Below are 27725 nucleotides of genomic sequence, written 5' to 3'. Positions count from 1 at the left end.
GCAGGTTTGGAAGGGAGGTGTGGCAAAAGATGTTCCAGACCGGCGTCTCACAGACGTACCTTGGCTCTGTGCTTGCCCAGTGCTAGGCTCAGGGGTGGCAAGGAAAGGCTACCAGGGAGGGTAAGGGGAGCACAGAGCCCACCTTCCCACTCCCTATCTCTGCTCTCTTCCCTTTCTCCGTCATTCTTTTCAATTTGTCTTTTTAGATCAGCCCTTTCTTTTCTTCCTCTTTCCCGTTGGTTCAATATGATCCCGTTCCTTCCTGTCTCCCCTCATTCCCTATTGTCTTCTCACCTCAAATTCACTTCCCAAGCCGGCTTCCCTGCCACGACACGACAATCAGTCTCCCTTGAGTCATCCTCACTTCCCCCCAACGTCCCCTATCACTCTGACGTCTTTCCCCCTTCCTCCCCCCAGCTCTGACGGACGCGGTCCTCTCACCCCCCTGAACCCTCCTCCTTTATAAAGGGATTTTCCTCTTTTTAATCCACGAGACCCCCGTCGCAGCCTCAGCGCTCGGCGCACCGTCGGCACCGCGGGGCGAGAGACGATCCTCCCTTCGCTCCGTCCCTCCCCCGCCAGCGGGAAAGCCCCGGGCGGGGACGGAGCCGCGGGCGGGGGGGACAGAGCCCCCGGCGGCTCGGCCCCGACACCGCCCCGCGGCATGGGCGGCCGTGCCCCGCGGGCTGCGGGCCAGCGCGGCGCCGGAGCGCAGGTGGGCGGCGGGCTGCTGGCCTTGCCCGACGGCGCGGGGCTGCGGGCGGTGCAGCCGCTGCCGCTGCCGCTGCTGCCGCTGCTGCCGCGGGCGCCGAGCCCCGGCAGGTAGGGCTGGCTCGGGCCGCTGGCCACGCCGGCGGAGCCGTCGGGAGCGCGGACGGGTCTCGGCGGAGCGGCGGTGCGAGAGCGAACGCGGAGCGGCGGGGTCGGGAGGGGGCTCCGGGAGAGGCTGGGTACGGGGCTGCCGCCGGCTGCGTCGCTCGGGAGTTTTCCCCCGCTGTAGTTGGTATACTTCAACATTTCTGCCTTCCGACAGCTTTTAAGCTTGCCGTTTGCTTCCCTTATTGTGAGAGAACAGATTCTTACGTTTCATGCTGGACAATTAAATGTTGCGGAAAAGAAATCGCAGGTTTTAAAGTACGGGAGATGTTAAAAGGGGGACAAGACTTAGCATTCCAATACAAACAGTTAAAAGATACGTTTTGATGTTGTAGCTATTACTTATGCATAGTTCTAGTATTACTAGTTCTAGTACATTTGAACTATTACACAGTTCTAGTATTACTTAAAGGAGTTTTGTCTTCAAAACAGAGATTTTTGTAACAGTCCACATGGCCAAGATCTTCTATCTCTTGTGCCAAACTAGTCTGTGACTGAAAAGTTCCCAGACGCTGAGGACTTGGTGATACCAAAATAATTCAGTGCTCAATAACTGATTTCAAAGCATGGTGTAGCTTTCAGCCAGCTTGCTCATTCCCCTTTCTGCTCAGAGACTATAACCACAGGTTGTTGCTCCACAGGCGTTTTAATTGGCATGTGACATTAATCTCAATTACATCTGAAATTCTCATTTCATAAATTCACCAGAATAGTCTCTTTAATAACCATCTTTGTACAGGGTCTTTGTACACTATTTCTAACAAGCAGGCGTGTTAAAAGCAGATCTATTATTGCATTCTCTCCAGAGGTCTTAATGAAATAGTAATAAAAGAAACAGTTGGGACTTCAACATGGCTTTCCATGTGGAGGGACTGGTGGCCATAGTTGTCTTCTACCTGGCAATCCTGGCAGTAGGGATATGGGCTGCTTGGAAAACCAAGAACACCGGCAGTGAAGGAGATCGCAGCGAAGCTATTATAGTCGGCGGAAGAGACATTGGTTTACTGGTTGGTGGATTTACAATGACAGGTATGTAAAAAAACACTTTCATTTCCTAGCCAGTGTATAACTTGTCAGTTTTCCACCTGAATAAATTTAAGTCTGCGTATTGAGTAATACAAAGTGGGGAAAATATATATGCTTTATATATGTGCTTTTTATCCAATTTTTTAATGAACAGCCAAATGAGTAATTTGTATAAAAACAAAAAATATTTGTAAATCTTATAGGAAGAATATATTTTCATTAGCTTTCATATATTTTTATTCCATATTCATCTGTAGATCAGATATTTTTGGGACAAAAAGACAGAATTAATACAGATTAATTAGAAAGTTTTAAAATAATTGTTACTGTATTTAAAACCATCCAAATTTTTGTGTTATTCTTGGGTTGGTTTAATCTGAGTAAAACAAAGTTTATAGGGAAAATGATGGGTAGGAAGGGGAGGGTGTACAACATAAATTAACTTTCTAAAAGAAAATTGGCACAGCTCCAAACTTGTAATTGTACAGATTTCAGCAAAATTATTTTGTGGATTCTTTTAGCTTCTTTTTCAGCAGTTGGACAAAATAATGCATTACTCTCAATAGGAGTATCAGTAAGAAAAGGCTGGGTGAAGGAGGAGTTCTTCACTGATTTTGTAAACAGTGCTCTCTAACTCCCAGAGCCAGTCAAACCAGCCTGGGTAAATAAGATATTCATAATACTGTCCAAAATCTCAAAACTTATATTATGGTATTGGAACAAAAATGCATTATGGGAAGAGTGAATACACCCACCATTATATTAAGGTAAATTAATTTTTAGGCATGTTTTTTTTGTTGTTGTTCTTAATTTAATCTTAATCCTATTCAGGCAAAGCCCTTTCAATTGTCAAATTGAATTTATCAGACTATATTTATGTTTTGCTGTTTTGCCCTGTTCTCCTTTCACAATTATCTAATCAGGAGGAGAGGTAAAACTGGGGCCAGAACTCTGCATTCTTTTCTTGAGATAAATTCAAATTCTTTTGCAGGGGCATTTTGCTCATTCAAAGACTGAATATTTAGATACTGAGTAAAGAATGTTTGTCAATAAAGTTTGAATACAGTCAGATGTTCTACTTTTTGCACTATGCTGTAATTTACTGTACCACGCATCCATCGGCTACTGGTGCATGACGAGCTCATAGCAAGAGCTGGTTAGACTGCTTTCTGCTGAATGAAACGTTTTCAGGAGCACTGAAAACAGAATATTTTGCAGAAACATTGGTTGCCACAAAATGATAAACATTAAATCCGGGAAATTGAGATAAAAAAAGACATTTTCCCACAGAAGTGGCTACGACTAATGGCTTTGCATGTAGAAGATACAAATTCTGGTCTCCTTAATCCGATTTTGCATGAATATTTTGTGTAACAGCTGAAGCACAGATGAGACCTGAACTGGGATATCCTATATCTCAGGCACATTCTGTAGCCACCACAATTCACACCCACACACGTTCATCCTGTATTGTGCAAGCTCTAGAGATGGCACAGTATCTCATCTTTGCAGTAGAATATCAGAGTGATCCCAAAACCTTTGGGTATCTAGAGCTGTCATGGATTTTGTACTGTCAGGGCTGACACTCTCTCTCCCCTGTGCGTTCCTTAAATCTGGCAATTAAAGCTTGATATGGTGACAAACCTACGCTTGCAGTCGTAGCAAACCACACCTGGCGCACAAAACAAGGTCTGGGCACAAACCTGCTGAGCCAGGGGTTAGTCCGAGTTTCGTCTCAGTTAGGGTGTTTGGGTCACTCGGTTTCTAAAGTCATAACAAAATTATGAAAGTAAGCTGATGAAAATCCACGATAATTTTTACAGGTTGATAATATTTGCAAAATGGGCACGTCGTTCAAGGACATACTTGCTTTTTTAAAAATGGTCGATGCTGATTTTGCACCTCACAACCATGACTATTCCAACATCATTTTTATGTTTTTCAGGTTTAATTGTCTAAATATAAATTAGAAAGCAAAGCCTACCCCACAAAAGGAAAACAATAATTGTTTTAAAGGTCTCCAGAAAGGATACTTTTTGTATGTACTGTGGGTTATGAGATAGGGCCTTATTCTCTCTTTTTTGCCTGAGACAAACTCTGCAATGTTCCACGGGTACTGGCTATGAAAGTGGTAGAAGTTACTAGGGTTATTTAGTGGAGAGAATGACAGCACTTAGCTTATAAATTTAAAATAAAATTCAAAACATAAGCATCAAAGTCAAGATTCCAGAGTAATTATAGCTGATTTTCTAAATAACATAGAAAAATCTTAAAGCATTACCTATGAATAACAGCTGTGGATATTTTTGGATATTTGTGGATATATGTTATGATCCTGAAGAAGAAAAAGCTGTATCAACCAGCTACCGAAATGCTGAGCACAAAGCCTGTTGATAGTTGAGAGTGTCACTAAGATAAGATAATAAGTAAGTAAGATAATAGAAAGAGTGAAAAGGTTGAATTGTGGATGGATCACAGCAGCTCATATTAAAATGAAATTACATTGTACCATAGTAGACACATATAATCTTTGTATAATTTTTTCATAATTATAGATAAAATGTTGCATTAAATACCAGCCTTTCTTATTTTTGTGAATGAATTTTTTTTAAAAAGTGATATCTGCAACAAAATTGAATCTAATTTGATTTTGGTGATTGAGTTTAAACCTCAAAGGAAGTAGTTGATATTACATAACTAAATGCTCATAAACATGACCCAAAGGTAATCTATTGATGTAATTTTTGCATTTTTAGTTAGATAGAGCTACGTACCCTCCCAAGTGAAAAAGAAATATTACACAGTTCTATTTTATTCTAAACCTTGGATCAGAATTTTCATTTTACAGAACTTGATGAGTTTATTAAATAATTTGAATGGTCAGACAAAGAATTGTTCCTGAAGAAGTGCCAAAAGATTTGGTTTCCTTGTATATATCAATACATATCAAGAACTCAGAGATCAACTTCTGTGTCTCATGGGAACTAGAAGAAAAAATTGCACTCCTTACCCTGAGTATTTGTCTGATATTTTTTTACAGTGCAAGTTTTAAATGGATGTTGGTATTTGCTGCATTTTTCTGTTCTTCAGATGGCAGGCAAAGAGAAGATTAAAATAGATTACCACATGAATGTTTCCATAGATTATTAAATATTGTATTCCTTTTGGCTGATTTAGGTAAAAACAAAAATAATTTCACCAAAAATAAAGGTATTAAACTAAATTGTGGCTTAGCAAATGAGGATCAGAAAATTAATATCTGAAGTTGAAATCCCATCCTGTCTTATCCCTTTATTTCATTTCTATTGTATTTACCTGTGTCAGTGTACGTGCTGGCTAGCCATTCACCCCCTCAGAAAAAGACATATAACACCTTCCTAGAGCTCTGTGGTCTTTGACAGATGTTCCAGAATAGTCATGTGAACAGAAAAATTGATTAGCAGCAATTTTTCAAACCCTAATCCAGAAATCAAGGAATAAAATTAAAAATAAAGGCTAAATCCTTCATGCCATCTTACACAGCAATATCTGTCTGCAGGGCAGACAGTGGAGGGTAATGACCTCTGCAACATCACACAGAAGGGAATTGACTTGATCTCCTGCAGAGGAAAATGAGGGAGCTAGGCATGGCATCCAAGTGCCCCTTGGAGAACACCTGACACCTCTGTGGCAGCCACTGGCAAATCAATGCAGCAACTGGAAGCCTCCTTCACCACAGCTGCAGCAATGCATATCCGGATACAAATACGTGTGTCCTTGACTATGGAATGTCATTCCCACCTGTAACCAAGTATATAATTAATGTAGAATTCATGCTTATGCATTTTCTAGGGAAAGAGACAAATAAGCTTCCCTTTCTAAATATTTACCTTTTGACATTGCATACAGGTGTTTATTCCATGCTGAGACACAATAGGCGACAGACATCCCAGGTAGTCACAGATTTTTCCGTAGGGAATGGTGTCTCTCAGGGGTCCTTACAGGGACCAGTACTGTTCAACAGCTTTGTTGGGACTGTGGACAATGGGGTTGAGGGCACTCTGAACAAAATTGCAGATGACACCAAGATGGGTGCTGTGGTTGATACTCTAAAGGGAAGGGATCCCATACAGAAGTACCTGGCCCAGTGTAAGAGGCCAAGTGTAGAATCCTCCACCTGGATCAGGGCAAACCCAAACATGGGTACAGGGTGGGTGGTGAGTGGATCAAGGGCAGCCCTGTTGAGAAAAACCTAGACTCACAGAATTGTAGAATCATCAGGATTAGAAGAGACATTTAAGATCATCAAGTCCAGCTGTCAGTACCAGCACTGTAACCCCTAAACCACATCACCCAGTGCCAGATCCAGGCACCTCTTAAACACCTCTGGGGGTGGTAACTCCACCAACTCCCTGGGAAAGCTGTTCCAATGCCTGACCACTCTAACCTAAATTTTGACCTAATACTCAAATTTTTTTTTTCTAACATCTAATCTGAATCTCACTTGTCTCAGTTTAAGGCCATTTCCTCTCGTCCTTTCATTGCAGGCTTGGTAGAAGATGCTGGCCCCACATGACTACATCCTCCTATCAGGTAGTCATAAAGAGAGATGAGGTCCAACTCTTCTCAAGACTAAACTTACCCAGCTGCCTCAGTTGTTCCTCATCAGACATGTTTTCTAGACCTTTCACGAGCCTTGTCACCCTTTTCTGGACACATTTCAGCACTCAATGTCCTTTTTAAAGTGAGAGGCCCAGAACTGGACACAGTAGTAGAGGTGCCAATACAAAAGGATGATGTTTTTCCTGGTCCTGCTGGCTGCACTATTGCTGATGCAGGCCAGGTGCCATTGGCCTTCTTGGCCCCCTGGGCACACCTTGGCTCATGTTCAGCTGCCGTTGACCAGCATCCCCAGGTCCTTCTGTGCTGGACTGTTTTCCAGACATTGTGTGTCAAGTCTGTAGCACTGCCTGGGGTTGTTATGACCAAAGTCTAAGACTCAGCAATTGTTCTTGAACCTCATGCACTTGACCTCAGCCTACCTCTCCAGTCTGTCCATTTATTACACTCCTACAGATCAACACTGACCCAACCTGATGTTACCTGCCAATTTGCTAATGGTAGATTTAATCCCCTTATCCAGGTAATCAGCAAAGATGTTAAACAGGACTGGGCCCAACACTGATCTCTGGGAGACACTGAGAGAATTGGGGTTGTTGGCCTGGAGAGCAGAAAGATCTGTGCAGACCTGATAGCAGCCTTACAGTACCTAAAGGAGGCTTATGGAAACGATGGGGATCGGGGCATGTAGTGATAGGATGAGGCACAGAGCTAGGGAACTGAAGGGTAGATTTAGATTATCTATTAAGAGGAAATTCTTTACTGTGAGGAAAACACTGGAACAGGAACTGGAACGCTGGAACAGGCTGCCCAGAGAAGTTGCAGATGCCCCATCCCTGGAAGTGTTTAAACAGATTTTAGAGGGCTTTGAGCAACATCATCTAGTGAGTGGCATCCATGCCCATCACAGAGAGGTTAGAAATAGAAGATTTTTAAGGTCACTTTTAACCCAGACAATTCTATAATTCCAGAACTCTGGCAAACAAAGTATCATACTCCCCTCTATCTTAATTCATACTGTCAAGAATCACAAAATCCCAAATGTTTGACAACTTGCTCTTCTCATTAAAAACCAGCCTTAACCCATCTTCCCCATGTGGTCCCATATCCCACCCCTTGTCTCTGTGATACACAGTGGCTGTTGATAACCAAAACTCTAGTTGTCACAGGTGTCCTTGGGTCGCTTCTTCTTGGGTTGCAGTCTTTCTCTGCATGCACACCCCTCATCAAAGTCCATTATACCATTTCCAGCAACAGAATAGTTCATTCCTGTGCTTCCAATTGCTGAAGCGGGGACAATTGTAATTCTCTGGTTGCTGGAGATCTTTGATTCCAAAGCCACAGTGCAATTCAGCCACATAACCTCTAGTAGTACTTGAGAGTTATCACAGTCAAGCAGAAAAGAGTGGTTATTCAGCTCTTAAAGAAATTTCTTAGGGAATTTTATTACATTTTCTTAATTTGTTTTTCTCTCCAATTGTTTGTCTTAAAGACAAAATCAAGTTTGCTTGTATGATGGTGGATGATGGGAAAATTCTGAGGAATGTTTAAGGAAAATACATTTTGAAATATTGTGACTTTTTACACAGAAACCCTAACTACTCATATGGAAAAGTAAAGGCTTCTGACACAAACCAAAATATTACAAAAATCTAAGACTTGTAATGGTCTGTCTGCCCTTGTTCAAACTGCTAACTTAGATTTATAAGACTTACTCATTATACAGTAGAGATAATAAAAAAAATTTGCATGTAATCTGCAAACAGGAAGAGATAAACTTTATTACTTGATTAGCTACAAATTATTTTTGCAGATGTAATCACAATACATTTCTGTGTTGGAGTTCTTCTCTCATATATACTGTTGATCCCAAATTCTCAAATGTAGAAATTTCCCTTAAAGGCAAAGAATCAACTTATTAAGTGTCAGAGGTTGGTATATTAAAAATAGTGCTTTTTGGAGAGAGAGAGATAAAATCAGATTGGAGATATCAGATTGGTCTATTGGAAATAGCACGTAGCTGTTATGGAATATGGCTCAAGGACGCATAAAAAAAATTAATCAAAGATTAGAACTTATATATAGCAACACCAAAAGCACCACTATATAAAAATATTTTGAGAAATCAGAGTTTATAAATATGATTCATGTAGAAACAATTTAAAATTTAACAAGGTTTAAAAAGTGTTTTTTTCATTAAGGTCCTGGTAAATAATGTGTTCATAAAAAATTTGCTTAATTTAAATGCTCTTTTTCAGACTCCCCCTTATACCTCTTCTTTATTTGTACTAACACAAACAAAATAGTAATGGTAAATAATGGGGGACTCAGCCCTCACATCTTCACTGACTATACAGAGACTTAGACACTTTGATGATTACCTCAGTCCATTTGATTTCTTTTTTCATGTGCTTAGGCTGTAAATTCTAATTAGGGCTGCCTTTAATAAAAGAATGCCATTCCTGGCAGTTGTATTGTTCATGTAGTAAAAAAATAATATATCATACATAATGACAACTTTATTATACAATATGTAAGATTGTCTTTCTTTGTGGGCATTAAAGACTTTTCCATCTTTTCCTTTTCAGCCACATGGGTTGGAGGAGGTTACATCAATGGGACAGCAGAAGCTGTGTATGTCCCTGACTATGGTCTAGCTTGGGCTCAGGCCCCTATTGGATATTCCCTTAGCCTGATTTTAGGTAAGCAATGACTAAAACTAGTAATCCCTCTTTTTAAAGAGTTCTGATATCAGGTCAATTCTTTGAAATAAAAAAAAAACTGGGGTCTGATAAAAGGTTGCCGAGGTAAATTGGATCCCTTCTCCTGGTACGTTTGGTTATTGAAAAAAAAAACAAAACAGAAAATCTCTATAAATAGTTTGATATCTCAAGTCTCCTAAACTCTTTGTCAGTACCTATTTGATTATTCCAGCTATATTCTGCTGGTAGAGGGTAGGGAGGTATGTTTAAATTAACAATGCCAAGTTTTCTATATTCAAGTTTTCTTTAATTGCCTATATATCAGGAACATGACCCAGGTGCCCAGGTATCAGTGCATCTATAAATCTTGGAATTAGACAAATATCCTTTTGGGTTAGGAAAGTGCTTATACTTTATGGATCTCCATCAAGAATCTAGGTAACTTATCGAATTTTGTGTAGGAAGTATGTAGTACATAGTATGTAGCACATTAGACTGGAAACTGTCTCCTTAAAACTGGAACATGGAGCCCCTTAAAAGTAGTAGAGCACTCGAAATCACATGTCAGAATGCAAATGCAGAATCCTGATATATGCAGGGTCAGAGTGTAAAATACAGACAGTATTGTAAGTTTTAATGCTGCAATAATAATGATGCAATTCCTTAAAAAGCATGTTGTTACAGAAAGATACAGTGCTTTTCATATTTCCTTAATGTGACTGATGTACTCACCTTTCTAATATTACTTAATCTCTCAGTCTATTCTGAGTCTATTCTCAGGGTCCTCCTACCTAATCTGTCCCGTTGTTTCCTTTGGTTGCTTATCCAGATCCTCTTTCACATTTTATTTCCTATACAACTTGTTTTCCTTCCTCTTTCTTTTTTTCCCCTTGAAAATGCTTTCCAATGGTCTGTCCTAGTTGTCCTCCCTTCCCAGGCAGAAACTTTCCCCACTGCAGATGTTCCTGTCTGCCATTTGCAGGCCAGCTCCAACTCTGGCAGTGGTTGCAAACAGAGGAAAGAATTTCTGTAGGCATGATCTGTACATGAAGGTTTGAGGGGAGGAATTCTTTATCCTTCTTTAAACAAATAGATAATAAAAATTATAAATACAAGGCTGGGAAAAATATTACTGCTTCAGACAGGAAGTATTTAAGATTGATGTCATCTCCTTGTTTGTTCTCCATACATTTTTTTTCCTTATTTTTTTTAGCAATTTAGCTTTAAAGGTTAGAATACTTCCTATTTCCCTTGACAGCTGTTTGAACATTCTAATAGATCATGGGGTTTTTTTTCTTTAATTATCTTTTGCAATGATGGCATAACAAGTAGAACAGGAAAAGGATCCATTACCAAACCAAGAATCACAAAGTAAAAAAAAAAGCTGATGGGTTTCTGTATCTACCTGCCTAAACACAGCATTCTCATAAGCACTATAAATTGGGATGACAGTGTGTGACTGAGTACCTTCTGCTCAGGGAACTTGATGAAATGAAGAAATATGAGTTATAAAAAGCAATACAAAGAAATTTGGGAAATCTTCTGCACAACACAATGAAGAAATGTCATATCTTGTCACGAGGAACCTAATTAAGGGCTGCCAAATGCCATACAGTACATCTTATTGGGAACTGACAGGGTTTCCAGTTCATTATTATACTTTATACAGCAGTTTTACTGTAGTAGGAGTCTACTTGGTTATAGCCATGTGCAGATCTCAACTACACAGGTTTCCATACATGGGCTCTTTCAGGTTTCCTGAGATAGGTCCTTCTTTTTTCCCAAGACAGAAAGAATTTGAGGAGGGGAAGCCTTTGCACATTTATGTAGATATGCAGCCCATATACCAGCCAGGCAGAGCAGAATTGTGATATGTCAAAATTCCTGAACATGCAAAAGTGAAATAACTGTATGACAAATATTCATGGAATCTGACACCAGCAGAACTCAGAAGACATCCGACCTATCCTTCAGGTGTAGTAAGGTTGTTTCTAAAAAAACATAATAATTCTGAATTGTCCTGAAAGAATTAGATTTGCTTAGTGTGCACTAAACCACTTGTGAAATTCTATTTCTGATTCAGGAGTCTCAGACAGTTTTATTTTTAGGACTATGTGAAACTTCATGCTGGATTCTGGTCTAAGAATCAACAGGATTAGGTGGAAAAGCCATTCCCTTAGGCTAATCCAAAATAAGACAAAACTCTGACAACATCCATAATGGGAGATTACATAAACTGAGCCAGAAAAAATAAGAAAAAACCTTTTTATAAATTATCGGACTATAGATACTAATGGAGTGTGTGTGTTTAAATAATTCTGTAAATGTATGTAAGAGTTTCCAGAGGATATTTTAACAGTACTTTTTACTTACAAACAAATGAACAGTATTGGTGACATTTTTGTACCCCTAACTGACAATGAATGTTTTATCCCTTAATGGTAATGCATTTCTAAACTGCAGCTGGTGTCTTAATGCTGCTTTTTCTTTGTAGGTGGCCTTTTTTTTGCAAAACCCATGCGATCCAAAGGCTATGTGACAATGCTGGACCCTTTTCAGCAGCTTTATGGAAAAAGGATGGGAGGACTACTGTTTATTCCAGCTTTAATGGGAGAAATGTTTTGGGCTGCTGCCATCTTCTCTGCCTTAGGTAAGGAATAAGCAGGATAAAAATTTATTGCAGGTAGAAATTATTAAGAATATCAGAAATGCATTAAAATCCTGGCTCCAAATGGTAACTATTTAAGCCTAATAATTCAGACTGTGACATTTCTAAGACCCATGGTAACTAGCAAATAAATCCAGTAATGCTACCCCTTTATTATTTTGATAAGGGAAAGACATGCATAGTATCTATTCATTTTCATGTAACTTAAAGCTGATCCTCTTCAAAAAGCATGAAAGCATTTAGGAACAAATTTCTGTTAATAGTGAGGGTGACATAAGTGATTGCAAGTGCCCATTTTGTGTTAAATCTGACCCAGCTTTTCTTTTACATCTCTGGGATGAGAGAAGTCGGTCAAAATTGCTCTTAATGATATGTAACAGCATTTCCAATGCATCTAAACAAACCAATCCTTTGCACATAGGAGATCTACATATACAGAACATTCCATAGCACAAATAATAGAAGTAAACCAGATGCTGATCAATAAATTGAAGAATTATTCAATTCTAAATGGATTTCTTCGTGAAAAAATGAAGAAAATACTTACGAGTCAAGAAACTACTTGGAGAATTAGTGAAACTATGACTCAATAGAAAATCACTCAACTACTCATCCAGTCCTGAAAAAAAATCAGCTTCCAGGGTTTTTAATTATATTTCAGGCCTGAATTTAGCAACCCCTTTAAGAACAGAGAAAGCCCTTGAGTTGAAGCACCAGTAATTGACTTTTACCAACTAATCATACTAATAATGCACACGCATGTGGTAATGCCTTCTAGCATAAGCTATTTTAAACAAAAATAAACTTTGAAGGTACTCTCCAACTGCGCTCTGATGAACTGTAAAGCAATGGGGAGCTTGTTTACCACAATTTCATCACTAAATCCTTAAAAGACTAAGAAAAAATGCATGCTGAGGTGATAGGAGTTGAATAACTTGAAGAACACTCAGAATATTTGGAATATTTTTGATTAAGGACAAGCCATTCTCTTTTATTTCAACACAAGTGGTCTGAATACCTTTCTAGATTTATATAACAGCTGACAGTTAAAGACGGTTAAAGACTGTCTCAATGAGTATAAATATCATTGAAGATTTTGATTTTAATATTCTGTGAATAATCTAGTTCCATTTCCACACCTATCCCAGTAATCCCAGTACTTTTCACTGCTTGCTCTTCATCACGGCTCCTTGCTTGGCAGGGTTGTAGATGGGAAACACTGGCCTTAAAGCTGTGGAAAAGCTCTGAGCTTGTAATTCTTAAGCACATGAACTTTGAAGGCTCATTGTGCAGCAAAACCACATCTGTCAGCTCCCAGAAGCTCTTATATATCACACATCTTGTTGTCTTGTAAGGCCAAAACTCTTCCAAATATGTGCTCCATAATATCCATCTTCAATAACTGCAAGCACTAAAAGTTGTTGCAAAATGTCTCATTTAAATCATTCTAATTAGAAGGAATTTTTTTAACACAGTCTTAAAACTTTGCTATCACTTGAAATAGCTAATATATTTAAGGGAAATGTAAAACCATCCTGATAGGTGCTGGAGGGGCAGTGCAGGAGGACACAAGCTGTTCAGGAGGTTTCTTGACTGCACTGGCAACAACTTCCTGACACAAATGATCAGGGAGCTGATGTAGGGAGGTGCTCTGTTGAACCTACCACCTAGACACAAGGAAGAACAAGTCAGAGATACAAAGGCAGATTTGGCTGCAGTGTTCATGAGATGATGGAGTTTGTGGTCCTAAGAGGGGGGAACAAGGGAACAAGGCAAATATCACAACTGCAAACATAGACTTCAGAGGAGTGGAGCTGGGCCTTTCCAACATTCTGCTTAGAAGAATCCTGTGGGAGACTGTCCAGGATCCAGAAGAACTGGTTGGTATTCAGGGATCACCTCCTCCATGCTCAAGAACAGTTCATCCTAACAAAAGGGAAAATGTGGACTGCTGTTGAATGGGATGGGGCACCTCGTGGCAAAAGATGTGGAAAAGGCTGAAGGTATTCAGTTCCTCTTCTGTTTAATTCTTTGCTGGTAAGACCAGTTTTTAGGAATCGCAGGACCCTGAGAAGCCTGGGAAAGTCCAGTGCAAGGAAGATTTGGGAAGAGAACCAAGTGAGGAAACTGTAAAATACACTGGACAGACACAGTTTCATGGGACTTGAGGGGATGCATCCTGCAAGTGCAGTGTCAGCTGGCTCGTAGCATTGCAGGAACACTCTCGGTATCCTTCTGAAGACTGTGGCAACCAGGGCTGTGCATAGCTGGTTTTCCCAGAAAGAAGACAAGAGAGTGAAGTGAACAGAACAGACCTTGAGCAACTTCCAGTAATGAAGTGCTGGGACTCTTCTCTCCTCCATTTCCTAAGAACCTGCAAAATGACAGATGCTAAACTTAGACCAACAGGAGCATCTCTTTTCCCATTCCCTTCAAAGGTGCAGAAAGGGTGTGCAGAATATAGAGGGGGGGAATTATTAGTGCAAATTAGTTACTAAGTGTCAGACCAGAACTGATAATACACAACTTAACAAAGGTGGGCCCTCCCATCAGACATGCTGTGAGATGCACACTAACACACAGTGCTTTGGTTTTCCCCTTAGGTGCGACTATAAGTGTGATCATTGACATTAATGTCAATATTTCAGTCATTATTTCTGCCCTGATTGCCACTATGTACACACTTGTGGGCGGGCTTTATTCTGTGGCCTACACCGACGTAGTTCAGCTCTTCTGTATCTTCCTGGGACTGGTAAGTTTGGCCTTTTTTGCCCTGTTTTGTCAAGGATTTTGCCCTGAACAGCTAAAAGGGTCAAGTGTGTTCTGGGGTGTACCAGGCACAGCATTGCTAACTGGTCAGACTCACAGAGTGCTGACTTTTAGAAAGAGTCTGCATTTGCATCAGTGTACAGCCCGTACTTTGGAAATAATGCTGTCCAAGAGGCCTGATTCTTTTTGGCTTTTTTCCAGCCAGTCTGGCAGTCCAACCACTCTTGCAATTTTCCTCTTGAGTATGTATCTAATTCAGAATAGGACTGGTGCTGACTCCTTCCCTGTCTGTCTGTAGGACTGTGGCTCGGGTACTGGGAGGAAGCATCAGACGCAGGAAGCTGTTGGTAAAATAGTCCAGAAATGCTGTCACTGCACCTGCAGAGTTGATACTCTACTGCTTCTCTTTTCTGTGGTTGTCTGTTGGGGAAGGTGAAACAGGGAAACCTTATGAATGTGATTGTTTGGCACTAGATTGTGAAAATATGAAGGCTAGAATCAAAGTAGAAATGAAAGCCTGCTTTGAGTTACAGGATACTGAGTACTGGCTAACCAAAGAACAATAGCCTAGCCAGCTAGAGGAGAATCCCTGTTGATAAAACAATGTCCTTCTGCTGATAAGAAGAGTCCAAAAGTAAAGAAGCAAGGAAAGAACTTGTAAAGCTCTGTAGAGTATAAAATGCAACACTGTATGTTAATATAGGGAAGCCCATAGGTTGTATGTAAATTCTTTAGTGGGTGTGTCTCATGGTGATTGGTTTCTGGTAATTAGAATATTCACGATAGAAAAAGATATATTGGATTGTAACAAGAACTTCGCTCTCTTTACTCTTACCTCTTGCCTCTTTGCTCTTCTCTCTTCCCTCCTCCCTTTACCCCTCTCCCCTCTCCCCCCTCTTAACTCTCAGCCCCCTCTCCCTGCTCCTACCCCTCTCGCCTTCCCTGCTCTTTCCCTCTCTTGCTCTCTTACTCCCTCCCTCCCTTTTCCCAACCTCTCCTTCCCTGCTCTACCTGCTCTCTCTCCTCTCCCCCGGACCACGTGGACGCCGAGGCTGGTGGCGGACACGGGTCTCCCCTCTTTTTACCCTTATAATAAATTGCTTATACTTGAACAGCTTGACCCTGGAGAAGTCTCTCACCACGAGTGAGTGTTTTTGCATCTCCAATAGTTGTCGCCTACACAGATTAGTTAACCTCCTGTTTACTTAGTTAACCTTCTTGGCTTTTCCCTCATTTCCCTCCACCACCCTTGGAGACCACAATACATGAAGTCTCACCAGATGTCTTGCCTGTTTTAGTGTGGTAGTGTGAATATCCCTCATCAGCTATCAATGATATGCTAGTGGGTAGCCTTTTATTTACTGCTGTTCTTTAAGCCCCACATTGAAAAACATCAGTGTGACAGGGTCCAGATCACAAGGCTGCAATCAAAGAAACTGCTGGCTTTGCCAGCAAACAAATTTTATTTACAGTAATAGATAGTCACAGGTGTGCAGAAAACTGCAATATGCTAAAATAAATGGAGTGGCTCAAGATGAAGGAACCAAAGGGCACCTTGGGGGCCTGGTGTTCTTTCTCTGCTTTCAACAGAGTTCTTGTGCAGCTCTAAGGAAATTGCTTCAGCCAGTGCTTACACAGGTGGTTACTAACCAGCTGTGTGTGTGTACTTATGTTGTGGCATCTTACTGTGAGGACTATGGCCTTTAAGTGATTTAATGGAAATGGTGCTAAATAGCCTGAAAAAGCAAACCCAGGTTCCAACTGGCCACCTCAAATGTATAGCTATTCCAGACCTTCTTCCCTCATATCTTTGCTCTTCATCTGAATGATGACGAAAATATTATTAATATTTTATTAATATTAATATTAACATTAATATTAATGTTAACATAATAGATAGCGTTAATATATATTTGATATATTTTATATAATATAAATATAATGTTAATATAAATATTAATGTTAATATTTGTGAAACATTAAGTTTTTACAGATGGCATACATTACAGAAATTCCCAAAACTGGAGGTAGATCAAAGTACAGAAATTGTCTTCCATTGTGATCAAATCATGAACCACTAGAGAGCTTGATCCCTTGGAAATAACATTAAAATCAGCATGAACCCGATGGGGGGATGGGAAGTCAATGAAGGTTGTACAGAAGTCTTCTATATTATTAGATCTATAGCTCTACATTGTTTTGCTTAATTCAGGTTGGGCTCTTTACATAATTTCCCATTTGAACAGCCGTAATGTAATGCTGAAGAACCCATATTCATGAACTCAAGTGTGTGATCAGTGAAGCTGAAGAGCCAGTATCTGAATGTTCATGCTCTAGGGAGGCAGGTTTAGATGAGATGTGACAGTCTCACAGTAGATGTCACAGCAGAGGATGGCACAGGTTCAGTTATGCCAGCAACTTCTCCAAGCTCTGGAGCAGTTTTTACTCCCACTGTCACAGAGCTTTGCTGCTTCTTCCACTAATGTCTGGTTTCTCTCCTGTTCTTATCCAAGACAAAAGGCTTGTTGTAATCACCCCTGCTCCTCCTTTCAGACACAGCTTTTCCCTTAGGCTTTCATAACCTCTACCCCAGTCACTCCATGTGCATCTTTTTCTCTTTACAGTCTCATGTAGTGTCTCTCCTCCCTTCCTCACCTTCCTGTACCCACACCTGCCATTGTCATCTTGTCATATTTATCTTGCCTGGTGAGACTTTCCCTGAGCCTGTATCCCCACTATTATCTTTTCATCTCATCTTTATTATTAATTCCCCATTCTAAACTCTATATTTTCCCAAATAATTCCCAGGAATAGTTCAGGGCTGTCATTTTTTGCAGGAAAAGGAGTCTAAATATATAGATGTGTATTCAGATATATAATTATACATACACATATATTTATGTGTGTGTCTGTAAATGGTGACATCCCAGTAAACTGCAGGGCCAAAGAAAGTGTCTTGATCTGGTTTATTTACTAATGAAAAGGCAGTCCTTGAGACCACAAAGAGCTAGTTTACTGTGAGGAGCTGGATTAGTTTACAAAACCTCATAATGTATTTGCAATACAGTACCAATGAAACCCTGGGCTGTGGCATGCAGACTCCAGATGGACTTTTAGACATTTACCTTACTGAAAATCTCAGCAGAGTATGGCCAAACTACATCTGTTCTGAAGTTCATCACTTGGATGTTTGACATTTGAGATTCAGAAACAAGAATAAAAAAAGTCTGTTTGACATCCTTGTTCCCCCTGAATTTCTCAGGAAAGAGAGTATTAATATCCTTTAATTTTGACAGTATGCTTATTTTCCCTCAAAATATCTTGAAGACAGTTGAAAAATTTTGGTGCTCTTTCAAAAAAAAGCTCAGGCAGAGATTGAAATGGAAACCTTTCTGCCCAACTGCTTAAACTGGCAAAGTTTAACTGAGGGCAGAATCTGATGGTACAGGACAAACTGCCTGAATAACAGTCAGTGCTAGAAAATATTCTTCATACACTATTGTAACAATTGTGCAACAAAATAGAGAAAGATATTTGACTTTCCCCTCCCTGCTCCTGTCGCCCCTATACACTTAACTCTGGTCAGTTGTGATTGTGGCAATCTGTGTGGTTTTGGATATCACTGGATCCTTAAGGATGCTGTGCTTGTGATGATCTAGTCCATATAGTGCAAAGTCTGGTTTTCACCTTGGTCGAAGCTGCTGAGTTTCTCCTCCACAGAAAGTCAGTGATTTACACAATTGCAAAATGATTTTGCAAGTAAATGCCATAAAGTCAGTCGACTAAGGAATTGGGGCTTCTGGCAGAAACCATCACTGGGAAGACTTTTTTGATTTAGATAAGAAACAAAGAGACTGAAAATGGTCAAGAGACCCCTAGAACACATCTTTCAGAAAAGTGCTGTAACACTGGGCTAATATTAGTTCTAGAGGAAGAGAGATGAGGCTGCACCAACAGCAATCCTGTCTTTTTATAGTCTTCCAAGACTTAGTTTAGTATTGAATTAAAAACAAATTTGCAAGCCTTCTGATGTGATGTCTCATGCCTGTATGCTGCCATGTCCTGATGCTATTAAATGAAAATTTGTAAGTAAATATTTCTCTACTGTGTGGTCCAGGAAGGAGTGTAAACAATATATGAGGAGGTTAGGTAAAATAAAACAAAGTTCTATAAATGTGTCTTTGCTGCTGATTTTGCAGTTTCTATTGATTAATTCTCTGCACACACTCTCCAGAACACATGTGAGCTATCCACTACCAAGCCCTCTGGATTTCAGAGATGTCCCACCTGCACAAAATCTGCACAAAATTCTTGCAAGTCATCTTGATAATTTGGTATTCAATCTGTAGCAAGCAAGAATAAGAAGACTAGATGAGTATTAATATTAAAATTTCACAGATTTAGAATATCTTCTTTTCACCTGAGCACATTGTTTCTCTTTGGTTTCAGTGGATCAGTGTCCCCTTTGCCATGTCCCATCCTGCAGTAACAGACATTGGGCTCACGGCTGTGCACCAGGTGTACCAAGCACCTTGGCTTGGATCTATCAACTCACTTGACATATACACATGGTTGGATAATTTCTTTCTACTGGTAAGTAGTGATCTGTATGAAGGAGTGAAGCATTTAAGCACTATGTTATTATGACAGGTGAAAATAATAAAGTCTAGTTAAGAGTTTCTATCAAATGGAAAAGTTTTACGCTCTTGACTCCTGCTTGATATTTCTGTACATTTAAATGATTTCAGGGGTATATCAGCCAGCATTGCCAGGAATGCAATTTAAATATCATCAGGCTGAAAGAGCTGACATGTTAAAATTAAATAAAAGTGTGCAGCTAATGCTTAACTGATGTCATTGTTGGCAGAGGAATTCATATATTGCAGAAGGCAATAAATACATTATACAAATGATAAAATATGCCTTAGGTATAGGTGAAGAAACAGCTGTGCAGAGATGGATGGCAGAAATTCATACATGCACACATGCCAGAATGAACCAAAGTCTTTCATTATTTAATGCCTATATATTACACGTGGGATCAGTGGTTATTAAGTACTTTCCATTTGAGGATGTAGAAACACATGCTAACATTTTCCATTCTCAGTGGCCCTATGCAAATTTACACTGGTTTTATTATCATGTACTTTGGGATTACATTTTCTGGGTTTTTTTAAAATCTTCTCAGCCAAAAATATTCAGGGTTCTTTTATAAATAGTCTAATAAAGCATTTTATTTTATTCAGCATTCTTTCAGAAATCTGAAATATAACATTAGCTCAAGTGGCTGTATTCTCTCCTTTAAGCCCAAAGGTTTCATTTCTGCTGTTGACCAAAGGAAGGTTCTGATATTGCCAAATTATGACACATTTTCTTCTTCGTCTTGTCTGTTTCATTATAGCTCAAGAAATTTACACCTTCTTGGAAAGCTTTGATAAAGGAGCATTATTATCAAGGCAGCAAAGAAAAACAGTCATAAATAGCAAGTCAAAACCAGACTTGTCTGTGAAACTAATTTAGTCCCTATGTGTGCAGGAAGCTATATGAAACACCTGTGTACACACTTTGTGGTCCAAATGCCTCCTGCCTCATTTAGTGTATAGCACTAGGTTATGAAATTTGCTTGGTTTTCTTTTCATGCTGTTACTTGCTTACTTAGTGGAGACAATTCAAATCCTGCTCTCAAGACACAATTGTTAGCACTCTAGTTTTCAACCTTTGGTAATACTCTTTTGTGTCATATTTTGCAGAAATAATTTTAAGTCCAATCAGGATCTTCAGTTACATATCTTAATAAAAGAGAAGGGTTTTCACCATAAAACAAAACTTTTCTTATTTTGGTTTTGTCTTCCATTTCTATTGGTATTGTATTTGCTGAAGGCAGTGGGAGAATAATTTTTCAGATTACGGAATAATCAATGTATGCAGAATGTCTCGCTTTCTGCAAAAGACTACATGAATTCACAAAGGAAGATAAAAACTTGCTTTGACATCATATCAGAGTCTAATTTTAGTGGAGGAGGAGTACTGGAGGAAAAATTATTCAAATATGAAATATGAAAATAGTACTTTTCATAAAGCTTTATCAAGCAAAGTGTTGATGCTAATCATATAAAATCATATAAAAAAATAACATCTAAAAGAATGGCATTTACGTGGACTGACACAGGTTTGACATTGCTTGTGAGAATGAAAATTGCAGTTATTACTGGCTGGCTGATATTATAAATGAAATTATTCATTATTAATTATGATAAATTATAAAGTAACAATATGGCTTTCAGCATTCAAGTGGTCCTTGTACATGTTCTCTATATGGTGATAGTAAAACGATTCAGCTGCCCGCCAGCCACAGCATGCTGTTGTGTTTGCAGACATTAGGAGGAATTCCATGGCAAGCGTATTTCCAGAGAGTTCTTTCCTCATCTTCTGCCACATATGCTCAAGTTCTGTCATTCCTGGCTGCTTTTGGCTGTCTCGTGATGGCTATTCCTGCAGTACTGATTGGTGCAATTGGAGCATCTACAGGTAAATTATTAAAAATCAGTAAAAATAAATACAAAATGAATGGTGCAATAAATGTGTGAAAATAAATCTTGTGTTAGATGTAGGTGGCATACAGGTTAGATAGCCAGGTGGCATCATTTTTCAACTCAAGACTACACACAAAAATAATGTTATAGAATATTACTCCCAAAGGAAATTGTTCCTACTGCATTGGATGTAATTAAATAATTTTGTACATTCTAGATATCTACAGACACAATACTTCTATTCAATGTTTGTATTAGATTCTGGTAGTTTTATTTGGTTGTAACAGTAATTAGGGGAATGGGAGCTGTTATTTAGTCTGGAGAAAGAGAGACTGAGGGAAGACATTTTGCTCTCTACAACTACCTGAAAGAAGGTTGTAGCAAGGTACATCTCCCACATAACAAGGAACAGGACAAGAGGAAATGGCCCCAAGTTGCAGCAGGGGAGGTTTAGAATGGATACAGGAAAAATGTGTTCACCAAAAGGTTTGTCAAGCACTGGAACAGTCTGCCCGTGGAACTGGTTGATTCACCATCCTTGGAGCTATTTAAAATATGTGTGGATGTGGCTCTTGAGGATGTGGTTTATTGGTGGGCTTGGTGGTGCTGGGCTGATGGCTCAACTCAATTATCTTCAAGGTGTTTCCTAACCTAAATGATTCTGTAATTTTTCAGAAATTTTTTATTTTGACCAATATATCCTTGCCAACATTTTTTTGTCATAGTGAGAGAGATCCCCTTCACAGTGACTGTGTAGTTAAACTGTTAAAAATATTCTGTTAGAAATGGTTACATTGCTTTGAGCCCTGTCTGTAATCCAGAAGAGTAGTTAAACACATCACAAAAAACCATGGATCCCAGACTTATTTTATTGAATAAAACTACATTTATGAGTAAATGTAAAGTTTATTTTAGAGACAAGGAAAAATGCTGAGCAGAATTAAATCTGCCTAACAGAAACTAGTGTGACCCTACCTCTCTGACATGCCATCAGTCTGGCTCCAGTAAAAGCTTGTTCATTGAATGCACATGAAAATGTGGTACTATGAGTAGCTTGCTGTGCATGAAGTCAAGACGTGATGTGACTGCTAATGTTACTTATTTTATTATTTTTTTATTAAATATTTATTATTTTTATTATTACATCCTTGTGTCCATATTGCAGCTTGGAACCAGACTGAATACGGTGTGCCGGACCCCAAGAGCAAAAAAGAAGCAGATATGATTTTACCCATCGTGCTGCAGTACCTTTGCCCAGTCTATATCTCCTTCTTTGGCCTTGGTGCCGTATCTGCTGCTGTGATGTCCTCAGCTGACTCCTCAATTTTATCAGCAAGTTCTATGTTTGCTCGGAACATTTACCAGCTTTCCTTTCGGCAAAATGTGAGACAATTTTTTAGTTTTTACTTCTAAAGAAAATTTTAGGTGAGACCTGAACTAGGTGATACATAGACTACAAATTCATAATAAAACACCTCTGTCATGTTCCTGCCTATAACTAGAAAAATAATTTAATTACTAACAGTATGTTTAAAAAACTGAAAATCATAAAAATAATTCTGGTTGTGATTGATGACAGAAGTAAAAAAAGCTGGCTTGGGGAGGGCAGCTGTCAAGAGTTCTCATGGAACTGCAATTTATCCAAATAGATAATTACTGTTCCTACAAGTGTAAGTTCTACTTAAATTCTTCACAAAATGAGACATTTTTCTAATGTTTCATTTATTGAGAATTTTTTGGCAACAGAATGGTCTAATGAGTTGGAGTTTTTCTTAGGAAACAGGAAAGAAGAAATTCTGATGCTGACAGGTTTTTTCTATTTGAGACATATTGTGATTCTATTTAAAAGTTATTTCTTACACTGCTGTTTTTATTCTTTGACTCATCATCAAATGTAGCATCATTTTTGCTACATTCAAAGAGTAATGGTTTTGGGAATGACAACCATAACCCTTTTTTCTCTGAGCTTGAGATTGAAATAGAGATATTAGTTTGCAATTATTCATTCAATATGAATAATGCAAAGCTTTCTTTTACAATTCAGTATTTTATATTGACTGTAATTATATTGACTGTGATTTATATTGACTTATATACAGTCGATATTATATATTGACTGTATATAAGTGTAGGCATACATGTAGGGACATGAAAAAACCACCTAACACTGCCCTTTCTTTTGCAGGCTTCAGACAGGGAAATTGTGTGGGTCATGAGAATCACTGTTCTTCTGTTTGGAGCATCAGCAACAGCAATGGCACTGCTGGCTTCATCAGTGTACGGGCTCTGGTACCTCAGCTCTGACCTGGTTTATATCATCATATTCCCCCAGCTCCTGTGTGTGTTATTTATTAAAGGAACCAACACCTACGGTGCCATTGCAGGATACTTGTTTGGCCTCGTCCTCAGAATAACCGGAGGAGAACCGTACCTCTACCTTCAGCCCTTGATCTTCTACCCTGGCTGGTATCAAGATGATAACAATCTCTATATCCAGCGATTTCCATTTAAAACACTGGCGATGCTCTCCTCCTTCTTTACTAATGTCACAGTCTCCTACTTAGCCAAATACTTATTTGAGAGTGGGACTTTGCCACCAAAGCTGGACTTTCTTGATGCTGTTGTTGCCAGATACAGTAGAGAACACATGGACAAAGCAACTCTTGTAAAAAGTGACAATATTGTATTAAATGAACTTGCGCCTGTGAATCCACGACACAGTCTAACTTTGAGCTCAACTTTCACAAACAAGGAAGCCTTCAACTACGTTGATTCAAGTCCAGAACTGTCCAACACTGAAGATAATTAAAAAATCTTGTAGCCACAGGCAAAACAATGAGAAGCAGGATATTCTACAAAGAGTAGTAAGAAGCGTTTTATCAGAAAAAAAGCAAGAATTGGGAATAAAATGCCACTGCACATTCTTTAAGTTGTATCTAGGAGCAGGAGCATCCTATGGGAAGAACTCTTTATCTGCTATTATCTAATATGTTGGATTAGATCACAGAGTGTTTACTAAAGTATGCACTCAATCCCATTCCTTTTATCCAGAGCTATATACTGTACAATTAAAAAAATATTAAAAATTTAAAATATATGTAGAAAAAAATGTGCAACAGTTCTTAGCTAAGATATCATATGAAGAGATTATAATACAGTAAGTTTGAAATATTATCACTCAGCATTTTATTGGCATTAAGTGAAAATATATTGCCACAGCTATAAGTGATTTATTACTAAAGAGTTAGTTGCTTGAGCAAAGACAGATAGACAACTTCCCTGGGGTTTTGGTCTGGTAATTTTTTTCCTCATAAAGAAATTTAAGTAATACAATCTAGTATTTTATTATTTGTATATGATACAGCAAAATGTACAAATAGTAATAAATTTCTCATAGGAGTGCTAAACATGATATATTAATTTTTAAAAGTTAAAATTAAATCACCAGTTTAAAATTATGTTATACCTGATGTGAGACAACCTTAAGCAAAACATTTTAATATAGATGTTCTCTTTCTTCTTCTGTGGTTAGTGACTGTCACCAAAATTATTAGAGCAATAACTGGAGTTGAAATTCACCTTGTGAAAAATGGCTCTTATAGAAAAACTCATAAACTAAATAGAACTTTTCAGTGTTGGGAGAAGAAGCCTTATCCTGACTTATCATCAAAATGAACACAAGCAAAGCAGTCTGACACCAAGCTACTTCACCAGTGAAATAAATATTGAAAAGAGAATCAAGAAGGCTTGAAAAGAGAGATGAGAGGGTTTTCCTTGCAGAAAATTCCCAATTTTCACTTACTAAAAAAGTTATTCCTAAAGATGCCAAAAAGTCTTTTGGCTTGGTCATGCTGGGATTACTCTGGAAAATCCAGGTTTTCCATAGAAAATAACATTTCCTCAAAAATGTCTCAAAAAAAAAACCCAGTCTTGCTGGACATCTTTCCACATCTCTAAGTGTTTGCCTCTGAAAGCAGCTTGGAGAGGAGCTGAAAGGAATGCTGAACCCACAAACATGGTGAGATGCACAGTGGTGTCTGGACTCCTTCCCTGACCGCTGTCCTCCTGGCTGTCACACTGAGCCTGCAGAGCAGCAGCAGTGGCCAGGTGCAGACAAGACTTTGCTCACGAGTGGAAATGCTGGCCAGAAGCAGCAAAGAGGGGAGATGAGGCCTCTGCTGACTTTGCCCAGGCCAGCAGGAACACGCGATGTCGTTTCCACTTGCCCACGGCCAAGATGATTGTGTCTGTCCCCATTGGTATGTGCCTTTCTCAGTGCAAGCTCTAGTAGCTACATTTCTCTACAATTAAGAGTTATGCTCCAGTAATTCTTTTTAAAATCTGTGAATGACGCAAAATATTCATTTGAAATCCAGATATCCTCCTGTTGCTGGTCACCAGTGAAATTTCTTTTTTTGGCACTCACAGCACAAGGAGCTATACTGGAGGATAGGAGATGTAAGAATAGGTTTTGCTGCTAAAGGAAGAAGCCATCAACTTGTGCATTCAACGTTGACATAAGCTTTCACCTGGTTGAATCCTTAGATATGTTTTTCTCCTTTTGTGGAGTCTTAACAGCAGATATATATATATATATATTTAATATGTAGAGAAAATTAATTTCAGAGATGTTGATTTTTTATTTTTTTTTTCCTTACACTGCATTTAAAAATAACACTGCAACTCAGTTCTGAATACTCATTGTGATCTGCAGTACTACTGTGCTTACTAATATGGAGTGTGCTCTGGGTGGAGGGAATCAAAGCCAGGATCTGCACTAAAAACTCAGAAGAGCCTTTATAGCAAAGAAATGAAAAATTCCTGCGAGGTGAGTGAATAGGCCACCAATGAAATTCAGGGTGCTGAGTATCACGAACCAAACACGAGCCCAGCAGTATTAATTCCCCCATGAACCACAGAAGAGAGATGAGGAAATAGACTTCAGAGAGGAAAGAGGGGAGGAACAGAGCCACTGCCGAGTTATTCTCCATTTTCAGCCCAAATCCACTAGTCTGAATCTTTTCTTATAGGAAAATATCAAGTCACAGTTTTACCTGCTTACATAGCCAATGCCTTATGCTGCTGTTCCAAATTAAGTTAGAGGATCCCATTTTACAGTCACCTGTAGGCCTTCCTAAAAACTTTTCTCTTACCTCAGTTTTGTCCAGGAATTGCTAGAATTTCACTATGAGATGCTGCATAGTGACCAGATGTTTTGAATACAGCAACATTTCTATATTACTTATTTCAAAATGCCAGCTGTGGGAAAATAAGAAAAAGAGAAGGGGATTGAGCTGGAATAATTTAAGAAATTTTGATTGAAACATAAAAAAAATTTTCTTCAATCTATTTAATTGTTTCCATAAAAATGTGAATGGTTTTAAAATGCTCAAAAAAAAAGGTAGGTGAGAAAAAGAAGTGTTAGTCCAAAAATTTAAAACCAGATGCTTTCAACACTATCAGAATATTTTACACTTTCTATCCTATAGATTTTTTTTTTTTTAATTATGTGATTTTATGTGGTTTTCCTGCTTAGATGGACTACAAAAGCCAAACCAAACAGCCCCATGCAAAGTCTGTTTACAGGTTTTACTGCCTTAGCTCAGATGTCCTACCATTAAATTTGTACAGAGCCATTCATGTAACCAAAGGCTATATCTGTGATTGATAGCTGTGGGGGAAAAAAACAAATAAAAAACCAAAACAATCAAACAAAAACTATGTTACTTCCACTGGCAAAATGCCAACAGGATGTGATTCTTTAAGCAGATTTTATTTTCAGAGGAATTATCAAATTTTGCAATTTGTGAACAGTAGTACTGTGCAGTAAATTGGATTTATAATCAGTGAAGCAAACAGCTCATTTTCAGACACTGAGGTTATTGTTTCTAAGCCTAGAATTTTAAGATAAAATATTAGAGATGCAGTCATATATTTTACTTTCATATTCCTAACATTTGTGAATAACATTTATTTGACAGGTTTTTTTTTACCTCCTTTGCATGAGATGTGTTCATAAAATCAAGGTTGATAACATAGCTGACATGTCAAAAAAGTTATTTCATCTCTACTTGTCCAAATGGGATGGTAAACATGTTATAAACAAACCATACTTTTGTGAACCTGAACTGAATGTAAACATTAAGTGGATCAAATAAAGTCAGATTTAGTCTTTTATTTTCATATAGTACAAGAATTTAGGATTTCAAATAGAAGTATCATAGGAAAAAACTGTGATTCATTTTTCCTTCTGCCCTTCAAGTGTACTGGTAAAGTTCCACGTGCAGTTAGTAAGTTATTGTAAGTCTGCTATTAATCAGGGCAGTATTTGTGGATGTCGTTTAAAAAAAAAAAAGTATATTTTTGTCTGTGTCAGAAATGTTATATTAAGACTATACTTAACAAAGCAGATAGGAAGCATAATATAGATATATATGTTTTAACTTCATTTGTATTGTATTCAATAGCGTCCATGCATTTCAGGAAAATACTGTCTGGTTTTGGGTCTGTTTTGTCCATCTATTAAAAATAAAGACGTTTATTTTATTATCA

General features: G+C 38.6%; 1 protein-coding gene across 2 annotated transcripts; it reads left to right on the top strand.

The window, feature by feature from the left end:
- On the top strand, positions 1-27725 carry SLC5A7 (solute carrier family 5 member 7). 2 transcript variants are annotated; one of them, XM_086880320.1, is made up of 9 exons: positions 1-120; positions 1683-1905; positions 9090-9203; positions 11698-11853; positions 14475-14623; positions 19090-19233; positions 21015-21168; positions 22339-22556; positions 23359-27725. In XM_086880320.1, the coding sequence occupies exons 2-9, from the start codon at positions 1728-1730 to the stop codon at positions 23980-23982; spliced, it is 1737 nt and encodes a 578-aa protein (XP_086736446.1). In that variant the 5' UTR covers positions 1-120; positions 1683-1727; the 3' UTR covers positions 23983-27725. The 2 variants fall into 2 exon arrangements, with proteins under 2 accessions (XP_086736446.1, XP_086736445.1); XM_086880319.1 differs by lacking the exon at positions 1-120 and adding an exon at positions 665-715.

The sequence above is a fragment of the Cyanistes caeruleus genome, chromosome 3 (genome assembly GCF_971803275.1).
Source record: "Cyanistes caeruleus chromosome 3, bCyaCae1.hap1.1, whole genome shotgun sequence".
NCBI lineage: Eukaryota > Metazoa > Chordata > Aves > Passeriformes > Paridae > Cyanistes > Cyanistes caeruleus.
This window is presented reverse-complemented; position numbering and strand designations above follow the sequence as displayed.

What these genes read in the sequence shown, in the direction of transcription:
- SLC5A7 (XM_086880320.1), top strand. Translation starts at nt 1,728, where the DNA reads ATGGCTTTCCATGTGGAGGGACTGGTGGCCATAGTTGTCTTCTACCTG. An exon ending in TGGTGGATTTACAATGACAG is followed by an intron (nt 1,906 to 9,089) that starts GTATGTAAAAAA and finishes TTTCCTTTTCAG; the next exon opens with CCACATGGGTTGGAGGAGGT. An exon ending in TGCAATTGGAGCATCTACAG is followed by an intron (nt 21,169 to 22,338) that starts GTAAATTATTAA and finishes TCCATATTGCAG; the next exon opens with CTTGGAACCAGACTGAATAC.